Source organism: Hetaerina americana, unplaced genomic scaffold (genome assembly GCF_022747635.1).
Source record: "Hetaerina americana unplaced genomic scaffold, ioHetAmer1.1.p SCAF_85, whole genome shotgun sequence".
Lineage (NCBI taxonomy): Eukaryota > Metazoa > Arthropoda > Insecta > Odonata > Calopterygidae > Hetaerina > Hetaerina americana.
In genome coordinates this window covers 237,529-257,500 of record NW_027287483.1, presented here as the reverse complement: position 1 = coordinate 257,500, position 19,972 = coordinate 237,529, and the positions used below count along the sequence as shown (strand labels likewise).

The 19,972-nt window shown below is 35.6% G+C and overlaps 1 protein-coding gene across 1 annotated transcript in view; it reads left to right on the top strand.

Moving 5' to 3' along the window:
• The window catches only part of LOC139698404 (uncharacterized), a 48,373-nt gene extending 34,585 nt beyond the window's left edge, over nt 1-13,788 (top strand). The window contains exons 7-8 of the mRNA XM_071597301.1: nt 8,311-8,432; nt 10,036-13,788. Coding sequence (XP_071453402.1) covers nt 8,311-8,432; nt 10,036-10,170 — 257 coding nt within the window. The 3' untranslated portion in view covers nt 10,171-13,788. The remainder of the gene's footprint in view (nt 1-8,310; nt 8,433-10,035) is intronic.
• Nucleotides 13,789-19,972: the final 6,184 nt, after the last annotated feature.

Below are 19,972 nucleotides of genomic sequence, written 5' to 3'. Positions count from 1 at the left end.
TTTACTAATTCAATTCTGATCTTCAAATACTTTGATCATCTTTGTCCAAAACACTGCAACGATAGTTAAACAGTTCTACTTATTTTAGTGTATGCCCTTAAATTTCAAGTTTAACCTAACCTTCCTATTTCTCTGAAACCTCAGCAATTTGCTCATACAACCAACATCACATTACTTGTTGTGCGAAGTGCTCATCAACCAATGTTCCACTGTCATTTAAGAAGTTTTGCTTAGATCACCTTCCTTTTAACTCCAGTTAAACTTTCAAGATTCCACTTAGGCTTCCCACTAACCCTCTTAATCCTTTTGAATTTTGGATTTCATTGCATGATTACTAATTGATGGTCTGAGTCATATCTGCATTCAGGAAGCTGTATGTGTTGATGATTCTGTTTCTAAAGCTTGTGTTAAATGGTGATATAATCTTAACTAATGTCTACCTGTTTCTCTTGGCATCTTTAATGTACATATATGCCTGTAATGATGTGTCAAACAGGTGTAAGTTACTATAAAACCCCTTCTTCTGCGGAACAAGACTTTTCTCTCTGCAATTATTTTCGTTAACTGTACTCTTCTACCTCTCTGTTATTCATCTCTTCACTTACCACTGTTTCAATCCTCATTACAATTAGGTTCTTCCTTCCTGGAGTATTCCCAGTTATTTCTTATTAATTTTTCAAGCTGTTTATTTCTTCCTCCCAGTGGGTTTTTTTCTTGTTTATTGGTTAACTACTAGATTCTTTGGGTCCCCTTTTGCTCATAGCAATGGAAGAGTATCATTCTTCTTCTCTATAATAATTAGTCTTCTCCCCAGTTTCAAATTCAGTATTATGGCCACTCCTTTCCCATAATGAATTACTCCGGAATTGTCACTCTTATGCAGGACTCAATTGCAATGGGCTAATGTTCTCACCTGCCAAATTAGAGGTCACTGGTTCAATTACTGTCTACGAGAGCTTTCCTCCACCTAGGGCATGGATTTTTGTAAGTTTCTTCAATGTAAAGCTTAGGAGTTAAATGGGAGGAAGTACTTTATAGTCTCAATGTCATCCCAATGAAAACATTTAGCCAGTATCACTCCAGTATTCCCCATTCTCTCTCCATATCAGCTCATACAAACCTAAAATATCTACCTGTATTTTTGGAATGGTTTCACCTTCGAGAGATTCCCAGAGGTCCATCTATAGAACCAATACAATATTATGATATATATTGTTCCAATTAATTTTTTCATATTTTTACACCTTCCTGTGATCACCAATAACCTAGGGTAGTTATAGTACCTGAAATAACCAAGTACCAATGCCCCCCCTTTTTTCTGATGATATATAAACTTGTAAAAGCCTTCATTAATTCACCTGATGACAATCGTTTACAAATACACCTAGGTTGTTTTCTAAGGTATAGCATGAAAAATTAAGCCTTCAAAATGTTTCAATTCCTAATTAATTGATTCTAGTTTTGCCTGAAACGACAAATTTTATTTATACTTTTGTGTTTCCTGTATATATATGTATGTATGTATGTGTGGCTGTTTGTGTGTGTGTGTGTTTGCTCTTGCATAGACAAATTTATGCATTCTACTGAGTGAGATGGTTATGCCACCAAAACATTAAAATAATAGTGAGTTTACTTTTGTTGTTTGTTTGTTATTTTTGCATGTGAAATGTATAATTTTTGCTGTTCCTTGAGAATTGCAATATTATTATTAATTCTTTTATTCACAACTTCAAAATTTTCACTAGTTATGATGATGATGACCAGCAAACAAGATTGTCAGATGTGCACTAGTAGTGCCATATTTGAAACTAAGCTAATTTCATGAATGAGCTTCAATATGAAGAGGAAAGGAGCATTGATGTGATTATTTAAAAAAATATCATTAATGAAAATCCTTTACTTGTCTAATATTTTCAAGTGACGGGAGTGCAAAGCATTGTAATGATTCTATCTTTGACCTTGTGCTTTCTCACATAATCAGCTAGTGGAATGGGTTCATTCATATATAAATTTAGCATGAAATGATTACACAGTTCCTCTGTCATTTGCTTACCAATTACTGCTATTTTTCATTCATGGTAAAAGTTATTTAAATAACTTTTTATGTTTCGTGGTGCATATTTTTATTTATTTTTCTTAATTTATTGAATTCAGTATGCTCTTCAATTTGCTCTTATTAGTTATTCATGAACCTGAAAAACTGAAAATTTTACTTTTGGAAATATTGAGAATTTATTGTTGCTCTGGAAAAGTGTGTTTGATATTATCTACGTGCAATTTATGATTCCTCATGCAGAAACTTCATGAATGAATTTGAAGGAACCCAATTTTTAGCATGTTCTTCCTTTAGGAGTTTGTTCTGTGTAGAGAATTTGGACGGTATAGATTCAGGGGTTCTTAAAATCTTGTTTGCTTATTTTATGTGCTGTTTTGTTTGATGATGACAAAACTGGTATTCCAACCATGATAACATCGGTAAGGAAACAAGAAAATTATGATGAACATGGATAGCATTAACCACAGAACACATGGCCGAGGTCTGGAAGAGAAAAAAATATGGAGCTCTCCCACATATCGACCTTCGTATTGGCTCTTAAAATAGGCCTTCAAGGAGTAACTTCACTATCTGACGCTACTGAAATATTTGGTGGGTATATTGCCCAAATCTGTAGCACAGCAAACTACAACCCTAACTTTGTAGTCGGGGAACATTGCACAGAAAGGATGCGCATGAATTTTGCAATAAAATATGAACCCAGTGACAAGACAACGTTTTACTATATATATTTAAAAGGCATGTTCTTACACTATTTTTCTACGTAGTTGCCATTTAAATTGAGGCATTTATTGTAATGATACACAAGCTTTTCAATTCCATCTCTGAAGAATGGCTTCAATGTGGTAATTAAGCCCAATATTTAGCTTACTATCATTTAATAGATTGAGGTTCTTCCCAAAGTTATGCCAAATCATGGTGGGTTAAAAATTTTTACATAGATTATTTGCTTGCCAAAAGGGATCATCATCTTCTGTTGCAGTGATAATTTCTAGTCTTTCCTTGTGATTGAACCATTATAGGGGCCTTTCTTAGTGGGACTATTTGGCTTTGTATTGGAATCAATACAGTTTTGTCCCATCTGTTTCTTGCCTTTACTTGTACAAATTATAACTTGCTTTTGAGATCATTCATAAGATTCCATTTGCCTCAATATCCTGGTCATAAATTTTGTATGGATGAATTTTAAGAGAGGTGATGAAGGAAAACAAGAACTAATACTGAGCAAGTAGTCAATCAATGGAAGCTTTGTTTGGCACAGAAAAGAATGATATTCAACCAAATGAGAATTGGCAATCCTGGAGAGAGAAAAAGATAATGCTACAAATAAAGACACTCAACTTAAGGAGTGATTCCTAAACTGCACTTGGGGGTGACTGGAGCAGCTTGACTGGGTAGTTCGACTACCTGCGCACGAGCAGTGGACATGTGTAGCCAGCCATGTAGCTTGAGCCATCTGTCACATCCAATCATCCAGCAAAAGGAGTCCATCGATGCTAGCCGCCAACCTAGAGTTACTTTTCATAGATGAAATGTAATTTTCCAGCAGTGATGGTGCTGGAATGTGTGAATTATTGGGGCAGCACCCCTGTTTGTCTGATTTAATAAACCCAAAATACAAAACTTACAATATTGAAAATATTTGGTTCAAAATAGTGGAAAGAGTAGGAAACACAGGTAAGGACTTAAATTATGCATTTCTTTATCATTTTTACTAAAATACTCAACTTAAATCGTTTTTCTTATTTTGGTTGTTCTCAATCAATTTCCTTAGCTTGCTATTGCCATCGAATAGAAACTTGTGGGTTTTGAAAATGTTTTGAAATACACCCTTATAGGTAATTCCTCACTTACATGTGAACACTTCATGCTTTGCACGAGGAATCAAGTTTTAGGTATGCTTTGTTAGGGAATAATCCAAATTGCAGTAGATTCTACCACCCAAGTGCTTCAAGGTTTGTATGTATCTAGGAGAAGATAATACAAGCAACAAACTTCTTTTTTTAAGGTTATCACGTGTATTGGGGCTGATGGCAATAGGGATATGAAATATTCTAGAACTTGGCTCAGTAAATCAAAACTATTTTACATTCCTTTAGCCTGCAATAATTGGTAATTAAAAATTGCTCTTTTCACACATTTTCTTTCATTGGATTTTGTGAATAGCTTCATCTTATGTTCTCTCAAAGAAAATGCTTGATCATCAGTAATGGCAAGTGATAGCTGAACTTAAAATGCCTGAATGTGAGAGAAAAGAATTGTGTTAATTTGAATAATTGTTTTTAAGTCTGTGGTTAGCCTTAGGTATATTCCCCTAGTGTGTAAATAGGTGGAAGAAATATTAGTTTTGCCTGACACAACGTTTAAAATTCCAATCAATGTCCTCAGATGTAATAATTAATTTTACAGGACAAATATGAAAGTTATCTGCGGAAATTCTGTTGTCTAAGGTGACTACTCCTTGCCGGACCAGTTATCAAATCTATGTTTTCTATTTATTTTATATATTTGGAACTAGCTGTAGCACACAACAGTAACTTGCCAATTTAAAGTGGTGCATGTAACACCATTCAAATAAGGACCCATACATACAAAAACAAATATTAACAATTAACTATTGGTGTAACAAAGGTCTTTTATTTCTAATCTAATTGTGGAGTGATTGGATAGAGCAAGGTCAGTAAACATGTTGGAGGAAAGCACAAAAGGATCTAATCTATAAATATTTTTCACTTTCCAAAGAGAAAGAAATAATTTTATTGCAGGAACCCAATGACTACTGCTGTCAAGTCCTTAGTGATTTCTCTTCATTAAGACAGAGAGTGGATAAGCCCCAAGATAGTTTAAGAACCAATTGTTCCCGGCTCAACCTTGTGGAAATTCATTTTAATTAATTGAAGAATACAATGTATCTTTCCACTCCTTTATTTGCGTACAACCGGTTTCATCCTACATCATATAGTTACCTTGTTCAATTAAAATTTCTTGAAAACAACTCTTTGCTTTCCATTTCTTAATAAGATGGATGCGAAAAAAGCTGGAACTTGGAAAAGCCATATTTATGTGAAACTATTATGAAAATGGTGTCGTAGAAGATTAAAGTCTGTGAGTTGATGAATGAAATCTGTTGTAATATAAATTTTATACTTGGTGGATCACCATCATGAACGAGATAGATTTTATCACCTATTCTGAAAACTGGAAACACCCAAGTTTAGGTTGTTGCATCTTATTTTTTACCACTTTTAACCTTCCGTTCTCATATGTTACAGCAGATGTATTTATAACTGCAGTATATTAAGCATGGTGTAGATTGGGCATGATAGTAAATGGCGAAGAAATATTTCCACAGCCGAATTGCATTCAGAGTATAGGCTGATGTAACTTTGGTTACGAATGCATTTCAATTCTTAACGATACAACTGATTAAAATCATTTGGATGCACATATCAGTTGATATGTTTTAATTCTGAAAAAAAGTATCCACCCATGGGGTTCAAACTTAGGGCATCAGGGTGAGAAGCTAGTACATTGGCAACCGCACTATCCTGGTATCGCCACCCGACCCACAGGGTTCCATAGTTAGCTATCACACGTATTCTGATTGTGACATTCAAAGTATTTAATGCATAGCTGGGAACTGTAAAACACTAACATAATGATAAAGCTGATTTGTCCAATAAATGTTACTGAAATATTAATCTTATTTGGAAAAAGTTTCTGTTGAATTAATTCGAGACAATTGGGTAGTTAGGAACTGCAAAACACAGACAATGATAAAGTAGGCATGTTCAGGAAAAGACTGAATTTTAATTCATAATTAAAGAAAATTTATGTTACTGGCTGCTTTTAATTGAGACAATATGTAGGAGACGAGAAGTGTAGATTTGTATAATTTCAGATAAATGCCTTCCCTCCCAGGAGGCATACAGAAAATATGATTACACCACATAGTTAGGCATTTGTTTAAACATTTTTATGCACGGACAGTTGCTAAAGACTTTTTGGCTATATTGTGAGTTTTCTGTTAAAAGTTTTTGTTGACTGCTGTAAAGTAAAAACCATGCAAGATCTTATATTGAGACGCTACCCAACCCCAGTGGTGGCTGGGTAACCTCTACCTAGGGCATGGGTTTTTGTAATTGTATTTTTTGTTATGCATATCATTGTTGAAGTCTGGTATAAAGGCCTAAATGTGCAGTTTTTGGATTAATGCTAAATAAATGAAATGTGGAAACAAGTAACAGGCTAATTTTGAAGACCATGCGTTATGTATTTAATGGCAACAACCATTAAATACAAATTAAAGTTGTGTTGCATATGTTATTTCATGTGTGGTGGGAAAATATTTATTTCATTTGTGGGGATGCAAAACCTGACAGTATAACAAAAAATTTATTGCACATAGGACGCCAAAACATGTGAAAGATATTCTAAGACTTTTTCAAATTTAGCAGTTATGAAAGTTAATGGCACAACTAGAAAGTGAATATCATCAACACTTGTCACACATAAGAGCCATGGCATTAAGGTTGCCATTCCAGGCTGATAAGATATCCCGCCGTAACCGCGCTGATAATTAAAACTGTAGTATACCCTGTCCCAAAAATATTAAGTATAATTATAGTTATAAATATAATAAAAGTCTAATTATCTTAGTAGTATGTAGTGAACAAGATATGATGTGCATGAGTATTTTAGTGAACACATGGTTCTCCTTCAAATCATTCATTTTTGTAATAAGTTTAAAAATGTTGTGAATTAAGTTTGTGAGTCAAAAGTGGTAATTACTGTCTTTTATAAGTAGCTTTAGTGTGGCTGTTACAATTTTTGAATACTTAGTAAATACTGTAGGTATTAAATTTTTTGAGCAAGTAGCCAAAAATTAGTTGGTTATAAATATTTAGTAGCTTAGAAAGCCCTGCTTATAATGTAGTTTTATGATAGCTCTTGGTAGACTTATGTTTTGTAATGAAGTATTTAATTAATTATTTCGATTTCAAACCTTGTGTCTCTAAATAAGCATGTTTTTATGAAGTTAGGTCTTTTGTTTTCTACTCATTACCAGGAGGTTAAGACTGCATGTTTTCTTAATGTGTGAAATGTAGCATTGTTTATTTGATCTAGTATAGTTGGAAGATGCTGGTGAATTGCATAAGGAGGGTAGTGCATGCCTTTAGGGGCTTTATCAGTGTGTGGAAGAATCAGCAGTGTACTTAGTGCTTATATAATATTGTAAGGTATAATTTATTAATTCGTAACTCAATATTTTCTCTAATTTTAACTGTGTTAAATCACTGATCATAATGCATTGCACTGGTAGGCTGAAATGCATGTATGCATTGATAGGGAAAATATGTCTACAGATTTGGACTCCTAGCACAGCCTGGTGCACTCTAGTCTTGCTGCTGTCTGATAGCACTCACTTCCTCCCTTTCCAAAATATGTCATTTACCTATGGAATTCATAACCTTGCATCATTGACCCATAGGAAAGTGGTGGGAGATGCTATGTTAACATCCTCTCAAGAGGGTCTGTGTCATATTCTCTTATATACCGTAACCCACTTCCTTCTTCAAAGCAAACATAATTGTCACCTACCTTCCCTACTCTCAGTTGCACAGTCCATTGATCTGGGTGTTTTCATAATGGGGCTAGTTTACTTAATTAAAGTTAAATAAATGTCATTCCTTGATATTCCTTGACTTCATATATCAGCATTGGACTTTTCTTGAAAAACCAACTTGATATTCAGTTTTTTTGGGGTCGCTAATATTACTGGCTTCCTTTTTTCTGAAATCACAGGTTTTTATAAATCACAATGGAGGTAATAGAAATATTATTGCCCAAATCAATGTATACAAATCATGCTTCGGCTCTATTAATGTTGATAAAGGCTTTATAGAATTAAAAGTTGCTTATAATTGTATTAGTGTGTAAACTCATAAATCATGAAAGTAAATAACTTGAGTGAGGCAGAAAAACCTGTGAATGTATATGTTGTCTAGATTAATAATGGGTTATAACTATGAGCATTCACAAATGAAAGTTAAGGAAGTGCCTGTGACTTAGACCAATGGATAATCCTCATACTGGATAATCAATGCCTTTAAAATTAAAATGAAGATACCTATTTGAATTTGAATGAGTATTGAATTTACTTCTTGTTGATGGTTTGCTCTTCTAACATGATTGCTACTGACATAAAGCTGACTAGTGTTTTTCTAGAAATTACTGTTGTATTTATCTTCTAGTGTCCACTACACAGTTGCCTAAGGTGAGAATTTCCTCTGCTGCGGGTACCGTACAAGTCAGCCAACCACAAATCACATATCTGACTACAGGGTCTGTGGCATTTCAGCAAATCAGTCCTCAGGTATGGTATTATTCTCCATAGAATGGCTTGTATATTTTACCTCACTAATGAAACCCTTACACACATAATAGTATCTGCAATCATTAAGTGATTTACTGTTGGTTGTGTTTGGCTGTACATATTTAGAATCTCATATTTAGAGTATACTGCTTGCATAGAAAATTAGCTGGATATTTTGGTTCCATATTTTAGTTACCATGAAATTCACATCAGTATGGGTAGCTATTGAGAAATAAATTTAAATGGTACTGGGTCAACTGTAAAAGTAATGTGCGTTCTCTGGGAAAAATAGATTTATTGATCATAGTAGTACAAATGCTTAAAATTCTTCAAAATACTCTCCCCATGCATCAATACATTTGCGGAGACGTGTCTGCCATGCCTGAAAGGCACCCTGAAACTCCTCGACAGGAATGTCTCTCCGGAACATTGTAACATGCTTTCCTTTCGGCTCTCTCTTTAGTCCGGGAAACAAAAAAAAAAGTTGCATGGAGCCATGTCCACACAGTTAGGGGGCCTGGGGTTCTCCAGGCCAGGAAGTTGGTAACAATGAAGGGCGTGTGGCTGGGTGCTCCATCGTGTTGTGTTACTAAGTCAAAAACTACACTTCACATGGAGGTACGTATTTCTGCTCAGATTGCTCATAGCAAACTGGCGACCTGCTGCATTGGAAGGGCAGATCCCCCTCCACATTTCCCAGCAGGTTTTACCGTGCTGTCATGGATAGTCACGGTGCTATAAAATAATGCATATTACTTTCATAATTGACCAGGTTTTCCTCTCAATATATCTTTCCAGAAGATATGATAAAATTGTGTATCAAAAAGTACTGCAGGATACCTCATGATGTGAATACCAGTGATTGAGATTGTCCAAAGTGTCTTAAACTTTCAACAACTAACCTTCTTTCCTCTTTCAATCAACATTTTACTGAAAACTTTCCCTGGTGTAGTCTTTAAGTTTTGCACTCTTAATTCTTACAGTCTCTATACCTTATTATCATTATGTATAGGTAAAGTTATGGCATTCTTCCAATTGTTTGGAATGGCTATATAATGCCAGTATTCATTCTGTAGTTTGTGCAGTACAGTTATCATTAATTAGGTACTACATTTTAATATTCCACTCAATGTAATGTAGCATTTCTGTTTTTCAAAATTGTCTCTGCTGTTACAACCTCACCTCAACTTCAATGGCTTCATGGTTACTACTTACTGCATTTGGCTTGCATTTATACTCCACACCACTCTTAATCATATAGAATAGGGTGTTAGAAACTTAGTTTCTGACATCCTATGTGATGAACATACTTTGCCTGGCTCATCTAATGGTGTGTGCTCCACTAACCCTAACAGTATGCGAAATTCACACATGAGGGTAGGGAGGTCAGTTCCTTTCCTTTGCTGCCTGTGGTTTTCTAGGAAGATGTGGTAACTAAAAATTCACGATATGGTTGAAGTTGATGGTGTTTGCAGGCATTGTCAATAATCAAACTTGGGCTCTTCAATCGGTAGTCCAATGTTCTACCCACTGCACTACGTTACCCCTTTGTAAGATTTATGGTAACCAGTGACTTTATGATTCTTATTCCTTTCCTTTTTAGGTGATTGGTCAAATACAGCTTCAATCAAACCAAACTTCATCATCACTACCTGTGAAGTTAATTAGTCCTGCTCAAACTGCCAATTTAACTTCATCACAACCTATGCTATTGCAGCAGAAAAAGGATGAGTCTTGACCATAGCCATGTGGATGACAGATCTCAGGAAGAAATATTTTAATGTTTATATTTCAGTGACCCATCCTATTTTACTTAGTCGTAAATGCAGTTGTGTTTTGAAATTGTGTAAATATAAAATGTGTGTGTGTTTATAACATTACCTTTTTTGTTGAGGGAATAATTGGGTATTGCGGAAATGTTTATGTGAAATTATTGGTGTAGGTGAATTTATGATCCTTTTATGGGATCATAATCATTGAATTTTAATTGTGGATATCTAAGTGCTGTTATTGCCACAGGTAGTGATAATGTAAAAAAATTGATAATATTTATCTTTTTTGAAATAGTGCACTATTTCTAAGTACCTAGTCTGAAAATCAAAATCACATGTCGGGTCCGCTATGAAAGTAATGAGCATTCTCTTGGAAAAATAGATGTTACTTAAAATTATTCAAAATACTCTCCCCCTGCATCAATACACTTGCGGAGATGTGTCTGCCATGTGTGGGAGGCCCCCTGAAATTCCTTGATGGTGTTGTCTCTCAGGAACATTGTAACATACTTTTGGATGTTTTCCATGGTCTCCCAATGCTTCCCTTTCAGCTCCCTCTTCAGTCGGGGAAACAACAAAAAGTCACATGGAGCCATGTCGGGACTGTAAGGGGGCTGGGAACTACCTGGGTTGTGCTCCGGGCCGGGAAGTTGGTAACGTAGGACGTGTGGCTGGAGGCATTGTCATGGTGGAGCTTGACTTTGTCTGAATGCTCCAGGTGCCATGTTACAAAGTCTTAAAGCATATTTCACGCAGAGGCACGTCTTTCAGCTCGGAGCAAACTGGCGACTGGCTGTTAGAAGGGCAGACCCCCCACTACATTTCCCGGCAGGTTTTACTACGCTGGCATGGAAAATTGCTATAAAATTATGTGCATTACTTTCATAATGGGCCATGTACTTCATTCATATGGCTAATATACAGTGGGACTTGCTCTACAGTATCAGGCTTCACTTTGTGGAAGTATTTGACATTCATTTTGAAAACTGTATTTTTTCACCGACTTTATTTTAAAGTGCAATTATGCACCCTTCTATCCCCAAAAATGTTAATATTGAACTTGTGACAGTTATTGATGTAGCTACCAACGATGGGTACAACCTTTATCTAGTTTAAAAAATACTTTGGAAAAAGCAAAAAGCAATGGCCGTAATAGAATTTCCTCCTCTCAGTCTACAAAATCAAAAGAATTAAAGTGGTGGCAGATCCCAACACAATCCTTTGTAATGAGCAATTGTGCCGAAAACTCTCCCCCACTTCTTTTGGAGAAACTAGCCGTGAGGGGAAAAACAAGACCGACCCATCAACACACCTAATCACTTCCATGCCTTGTCATAGTGTCGGCACCTCTTTGCCTTCCTTTACTCAAATAACCCCGACCCCTGCCTTCAACATCTCACCCTTCCTAACCTCTTAACCACCCCTCTCCCCTCTGTCCTAAACGTTTATATTCCAGTGCTGCATGTAAATGAAATTTGTGCCTGACGATGCCAAAAGTTAGTGATATGGGTTGTATCTTATTGTAAAGTCGTTGGAAATGTGCAAATCTTTAAATATGGATTCAGTGGAACCTCGTTTAACATACACAATTCATTCCAGAATCTTGCTTTTAATGCAAAACATTAATTAAGCAAAGTAATTTTCCCCTATAAATTAATATAAAACAAGTTAATGTGTTCCATGTTGAAGAAATAAATCTACTGTATGGTTTATTCAAAGAAAATTTTATATACATTTTTTAGAATCGTGAATCACTTCATCTTTTCTTCTATCGTGGAATGAGCCAACATGGAATGAGAATTCAATTTGCAGAAAATATATCGCATTTACATTGCTCTTATGGAGTTTAAAGGCTCGTGGAGTTTCTGAATGGTGAACAAGCAGCGGTTGAATTTTCAAATAACTGCATGAATTGAAAAAATAGCACCAGGGGATGGTCTTTCATTGGCTTATGGCCAGGCAATGCATTCTCATTTGCTGGTATATAGGTTAGCTTTGCCATCTTTTTCCAGGAGAGACCCATTTTGTTACAGTTAAAATCCTGTTGCTGCAGATAACGCTCAGAATATATGAGGTCCATAAAATCCCCTATGAAATTCCCTGTCTCCTTTGTGCTAGAACTCACTGCTTCAACAGCGTGGATGTGGGTTCTTCTCTTGAACTTCTCAAAATACCCACAACCTCCCTTAAATACTTCTTTGACCATTAATGATAATGGCATCTGCTGAACAAGGTTAGCGAAAATCACTTTCGTTTTCCCACAAATAATATTGTCAATAACATGAAATTGCTATTGCTTTTTATTCATCCATATAAGAAGCAGCCTTTCGACAACGTTTTGAATAAATATCTGTTGTTTAGAGATTTTTGTTTCTTTGAAGCATCTATCTCCTTAATCTTGTTTTTGTTCTTGAGAATGTTGCAAAACATTAATGCTGACCAATGTACAAAGCCTATTCAAAAAAGGTGAGACTTTGAATAAATACTTGATTTCACTAGTTACCCTTTACTCATATTTTTCCACAATTGTGGTCTCTCACTGCTTCTCTAATACCTCCAATCTCACCTACAAAAGAATTTGTACAGCAAGTGTGTGATAGCTCAGACAAGAATCACTGTTGTGCTGAGATAAGACCACGAGCAAGGCAGTGTTTAACTTCTCACAGGTGCAGCTAAAAGGGGTCACCTCACTGATTGTTATCTGTTAAGCAGTTTGCGAGTAGAAAGACCAGTCTTATCTTTTTTTGTAGAGATGTGGTATGCACGTGCTAGTTCAGCCAAAATCTCATCTCATTTTTGCTTTTCAATGGTTTTACTTTTCGTTTGTCCAGTTATTTCTATTTTCTAATGACTATTTTCTTGTACCTTTTCTTCATACACATTTTTGCAAGTGTTATTAAACTTGCACGAAAAAATCACAAATAATGTATCTTGACATAAGTTTGGAAAAATTTGGGACCACTAAGGGCACTAAAATGCTAGCGGAACAAGACTAAACACAGACTAAAGCAGCGGGTGTGAAATCATTCTGGGACTTCCCCTCTCCTCATCACTTGCATTGTGAGACATTGCTTTTTTAGTGATTCATTAAAAAATTGTGTTTTGCGAATTATTTGTTATGTAAGTTGCTTGTTAAGCGAGGTTCCACTGTTTCTTAAATGAAAAATTTAGCTTATGCTGATGTTAAAAGCATCTTTTTTTTAGCTTTTTTAATATCCTAACATGGAAATAATATGATCTCTCTTGCTCTTTTTGGTTCATTATAATTCACATTTTTCATTCCAATTTAAGTTGAAGTTAAATAAAAAAGAAATTTTTATCTAAAATATGTATGTTGAAGTTACTAACACATGTATTCGTGTGATTGGATAAATGAACATTATGTTAAGAGGTACAATTTCTGCAAGAACAAATTTTGCTATTTATAGTCTTGTAATATATGCATGCCTTCAATATATATTCAAAGGTATTCGCCCCTTTTTGGTAGAAAGAACATGATATTGAAATTTCTCGATTTTGTATTGCTATATGTCTTGATTTTTATATTTTTTCATGTTAGGCACTATATGTTCTTCATATAATCCTATTGCAGTTATATGTGCATTCCCTACTCTTTTCATTTGAAAAAAGAAATCAAACGATTGTTAGAAATTGCTCTTTTTTACTCAAGTTTTATTTTGTCCTCCTCTGAGTGTAAAGAAAAAATTCAATCTTCATACATGGGTCCATTTTAGATTATAAAATAAGGTCCTAGGTTGCTCTATATAAATATTTATAAAATTATCTTGTAAGAAATGGTTTGTGTGATCACTCCTGTATTCCTTTAGCCTCAATTGCCCTGGTTCACCTGCAATAAAAGAGGTATCAGGCCAAGTCCTCCCAAGTTGTTAGCTTAGGGGATACTAAAATTAATACTTTTTCTTCAATAATGATTACTACAAACAAATTGAACTTCAGTTGCATTCTATATTGAACTCTTTCAGAAACCAGAAAATAAATCACTAACACAAGAATATTGCTTCATTCATAGTAACAAAAAAACTAATAAACATTTTATGGAAAGGTAGAAAGAGATTTGTCTGCTTCCAACAAACAACTCACTAAAGTTATAAAAATACAAAAAGTTAAGCTGTAGTTAGCCCTTTAAGGTTATAACTGAGTCGAGTTAGCGTTCAACTTTCCAGTTTCCTGGCCCATAAGATGTGCCCTGATTTTTCATATTAGAATTTACAAAAAATACTGGATCAGACAGAAAAAGATCGAAGTGTTTTCATGTTGACACTTAATAGAAAGAAAATTGAATATTTACATTAAAAAATTATCAGCTACATGTATATCAATGTTTATTCATTGCATAGTCGCAAAATTTCATCATCACTGATGATAAATTATTTTTGAAATTATATTCATTGAGGTTGTCACTTTCCTCTTACACAATGTCATCTTCACTTCAATGTAGTGCATCACTAATTTACATTTTTGAAATGACATTATGGTAGGCTCACTTTGAACTTTCTGCCAGGACTTTTTCACTCAAAAACACCAGAAATTGAAAATGGCCGTTTCATGATCAAGTAGCACTTTTTATGGCTGTTCCAGTGGAAGCTTTGACCACCGAGGAGTACATGAACATAATTTTTTTACTCACATTCTTCATTTCCTTAATCCACCTTCTGCTCCCTCTATTCATGTATCATCTTCTCGGTTGGAGGTGAGTCAAAATGCCGTACAGCTGCCTTGCTTCCGTGTTCTGGAGGCTAATGCAAAACTTCAACTTTTAATGCATTACTGTGATACAATCTTCTCTCCTAAGATCCAATGAGGTTATTATCACTTTAACTTTATGTTCGATGCATAGCGTCTGTTATTATTTTGATATTATCAAAAACCATTTTCTATGCCTTAACAACACACTCACATTACTTAAGGTTGAATGCCTGAAGATTCCCAAGTTAATCGGAAGAGGAACTGTGTATGTATGTATAAACAGAGGGGTGATATCCTTGTTAGCCCGATGCATATTAAGTTACACCAAAGCACCACATGTGAGTTGAAACTAAAATTACTACATTGAGTAAAATTATGAATTATTTGGAAATTATTTTAGGAAGTACTTTCAACTAAATATTTAAACTCTGTTGCTTACTACTAGCTCAAAGCAGTGATATTCTAAAATTTTATAATGAAGGCAACCATCTTCTATTCCTGCTGTGGGAAAAAATACCTAATATTAAGTACTTTTCCGGTGAATCAGCTTGCGCTATAGGATGCAGCTATACCAATATACACGAGGCCCATAAAATGCCGGTTGATTGTATAGCACATCTTGGAGTAAAAAAAGTGCATTCTATGTGCCGGGAAATACAGTACGTGTTACCAACATTGTAATTACTCTTGGTATTCTACCTGTGGAAGGTTGAAGGATTTGAATAGGCATAGACTATAGGTACCAAATTACATTTCTTGCCTATTGTAATACATGATATGAATTTATAATTTCAAATTATGCATCAAACCTGCTTATTTCAATTTAAATGCAGGGAAAAATATTCATCCCTTTCAAATATCATTTCCTTACATGAGAATTATAAGGAATTTAATAAGTACACAACAAAGTACAAATGGATATAAAAATCATGGTCTCCATGCAGAAATTATAGAAAACCTTTGATTGAAAGAAATTGTATCACCCAAATTTCCACATTTTATTGGAATTCCATGACTTTACCTTATGAAGATATTTACAAAGACATCCTCCTCATGTTATCTCCTAGAGCCTTACATGTTCTTGTTCCACATAAAAAAATAACTTGCAAAATATTGTCAATGAGGGCTTAGTTAAATATAAGTTTCTCCCTTGTTTCTTATATTAAATGAGTATGAAGTAATGGATAGTGAAAATATATTTCGAATAGAAGACCATAGCTCCCAGTGCATGTATGAATTTCTTGCTCACAAAAATCCTTACTCCGGAATAATGGACATGAGCACTCATATCTCCGAGGAAACGTTGTTTTAGCAATTATTTTTTCAGAGTAATAATTAAAGGAGTTTAAAAATATTACATGAGCACATGGTAGGTTCGCCCATGTCAGATGAATAGAAGCAAGACAAAGGAAGTCTGTGCAGTGTCTGTCACTCAGTGAGGTGGTTGCAGAGGACTAATGGTGTCTCATTAAAAACACTCAAGGAAGGCTGGAATGGGAGGGAAGGAATAGGAAACCACCTAATTATTAATCCCAAGAAATTCTGATGGGCATGGAATGGAAATTATTCAACTGTTGACTACAGTACACTGAAACTGGAGATGTAAGGCTTCCAAAGTCATCATCATACGAAATATTTGCTTTGCAAAGTAGACAATAGAGAAGAGGACCCAAATAGAATAGGGACTAGGATCATGATGAAGACTGGGAAATTATAAAATATAAAGCTGGAATTGGGTAGAGGAAAAAATAAATATTTGGGCTCTGTGCAAGTTGAGACGGAAGGATAGGGGGGATAACAGGAGTGATAGAATAATATAGGCAATTGAAGGGAAAAAGCCAGCTCGGGGTGGTAGTAGTATTGGACAAATAGTAGGAATATGTACAGTAAGCATAGGGCAGGTTAGAGGTAAAATATTATTTTTAGAAGTATGGCCCAGCAAACTTCTGTCATTATTCAGGTTTTCATGCCATCAAGCAAACTTAGAGAGGAAGAAGTCATGAGGGTGCATAATTACAGGTGTTTCTAGAATGAAACATTTAATAGTGATATGAAACTGGAACCCCATGATCGGTAAAGGAAGAGCTGGGGGTGAGATAGGGACTACAGTTGAGGAATAACGAATGACTTTGGTAAAAAGCAAGAGTTCTCTATGAAATGTTGTTTAATCATAATGAGCACTGTTAATACATCAATAGAATAAAGTAAAAGTGGAAAATACGGGGGATTCAGAGAGAAATTAGACATTGTATATTATGATTTGGCACAGACTTTGAAAAGCATAATCAATTCACAGTTTCGCAGAAGCAAATTCTGACCATATTTTGGCACTATTAAGAGTAACTTCAAATTCAAGAGGATAAAACTGGTAAGATGGATTAGGGCATGGAATGCACAAGCATCAACCATTATAAAAAGAGAGGAGTACCGGGATGCTGTGAGAAAAGTAGCAAGTGAGGACAGGGAGACAGATACAGTAGAAGAAAGATGGAAGCTTCTGAAACGAGTGATATTGATACTACAAGCGAAAGCATAGGGAAAGGGAGCCATAGATGACAGACGAAATGATTAGGAAGATAGATGGGGGATGGAATTTAGCATCCATGGAAGTTGTCGACTAAGCAGAACTCGGAATAAGGAAGTACAAAGGGATACATAATGAACTGATATAGACAACCAATGGAACCAAAGAAGCAAGGTGATGGTTGCAATGATGCATGGGTCGTTTAATAAGTCCCTAGGAAAAAATAGAAAAACATTATTTTGGGTGAATTTTAAACAATTTCACAATCTCCTTTTATTTCAAAACACATTCCCAGCATTTCTTCATATGAAGGCTTTTATCCAATAGTGGCTAATGTCATTTCATGAAGTCGATACCTTAATGGCACCCTTGAATGAAAAGGAACAGGCATTATCTTTAACGCATAGCCCTCCAGGCTTCCAATTAAGTTCTTCCCATCTCAAGGGGAGTATTTGAATTATCAGCTTAAAACGTTGCAAATTCCTGTGGGTGCTTTGGAGTCTTCTTTGGCTCACCTTACCGAATCGGATTAAGATCCCACTATTTATTTTTAATGCGAAGTTCTTTCAGGTGCTTAATTTAGCTTTCATCAGCATTCATATCACCATCAAAGTTCTGCTGTGGACTTTTGACGATTAAGCTTTCCTGGCAATTGAAAAAACATCTCGTAAAAAGAGTGCTTAAATAAACTTCGCTGTTTGCGAGCTGAACATAGAGACCTATGGCTATGGCTGACCAATCTGCAGCTGACTCACCTGTATTCTAAAACCTCAATTGATGCCGGCTAGGTGTTCAGCGTCGACTTAGATGCTGAACAAATCTTTGGTATTCAGTTCGAGACGTCATCTGAGTCGGCAACGATGTAGGGGGCATCTGTTCTTCGTTCGTTAGTGTTCAGCATATTGGCTGCGGCTATGTACTGTACTACTTATTCGGGTTAACTACTTCATTGGATGGAATCCTTCCTGAGCTGTGCAATCAATTTCGCTACATCTTGAAGGGCCAAATTTAATTTCCGGTTGTATGCAATGTACACGCATAAAGGACCTTTGGCCAAACTTACGTCATTCGTATTTCAACACCGTTGTGCGCACATCTAAAAGCTGAAACTATATTTTAGCATTATCCCCTGGGAGTTTAAATGGGGATTCGGGGAAAAATCTCTCACTCTTACAGGCCGTCGATGAGCAGTCCTTGTACCACCTTAGAACCTTCACCGTTATCAACGATCCTATGAGGCTGTTTGTTTAACAAGTAAGTATAATGGCTGAAATTAATAATTAAGAGACTAAGACTAGAATGTATGGGAAATCAGCTATTTAAGTGTCCCAATTAAGCGACCAGAGTAGTTCATTCTACAGGCCTTCAAAAAAGCCCCTGTTAATTGGTCCCATCGGATTAAATTTTTAAAAATATACCATATCGTTTCTTTCAACCATAGAATATCTGGGGATCTTTAATTGGTGCACGTGTCCCACTTGGAGCCATTGTGAGAAAGAATAACAACTATATGGTAATTTGGAAGTGACTATTTTAATCTTAAATTAACAAAGTACGGTCAAAATCTTTGAAAAAAATGTTATTAATGAAAACTTATTAACTAGAGGTGCTCCATGTATATACTGCGATTAAAGGTGACATTGTTATTAAAGGGTTGCCCTGCCAACGCTACTTTATGTAAAAAAACTGTTAACCTTCGGTAGTTTAACTTATTAAGGCTTAGCGAGAGCACAGGACATGTCCGAGAAAACAGGCCGCGTTATTTTCCTTACTTCTTAAATGTATTTTATACTTCTTGAGAATCATATTCCTGTGGGTTTTTTCTTTCATAAATGGGATGAATAAATACGATGCCAATATGTGAAGACTAACTTATTCCTAGACACTTTGCTGTGGCAGACGCCAAAATGATCGATTAGCTAAGATGGATGTGCGTTACGTCTTTTCCACAAACGAGTCTTCATCGTTCTGAGCGCGCCGCTGTTGCAACTTTTACTATTTGCCTGCAAATTTCCTGTCGTATTAGAGACATGCATATACGATGCCGAATGAAGCTCGCTCCCTTCTTGAAAGTTGTGCCATCGATGCTAATGGATCACGAGGAAACACTATTATGTATCCTGGATTTAATTGAAATTAGAGATGCGTAAAAGCAGCGGCGTGCGGTAAAAGTTTATTATTTTCAAAGGATAACCTATTTGCACCGCAAAAAAAATCTGCTCTTCCTGAAAATTAACTCGCAATAACTCCTCGCGACATACAGGATGTGTGCATCCTAAGGTAATGCAATTAAATTTTATGCGCCACTCCTATTGATCGGAGTGGGATCGAACCACTTGGAGTAGGTGGGGCAACGCTAAGATTTGCCGTGAAACCGGTCTCAGTGCTCTCCAAACTGTGGAAGCGTTAGGACATCAGTTATTGTAAACCTCTGCTCGCCGACCCTGTCACGAAAAACAGAATCCACTATCGAGCAACGTTACGCGATTACTAAGTTTTGTGCTAAACTGAAAAAATCTCTTGAGGAGACTAACAAA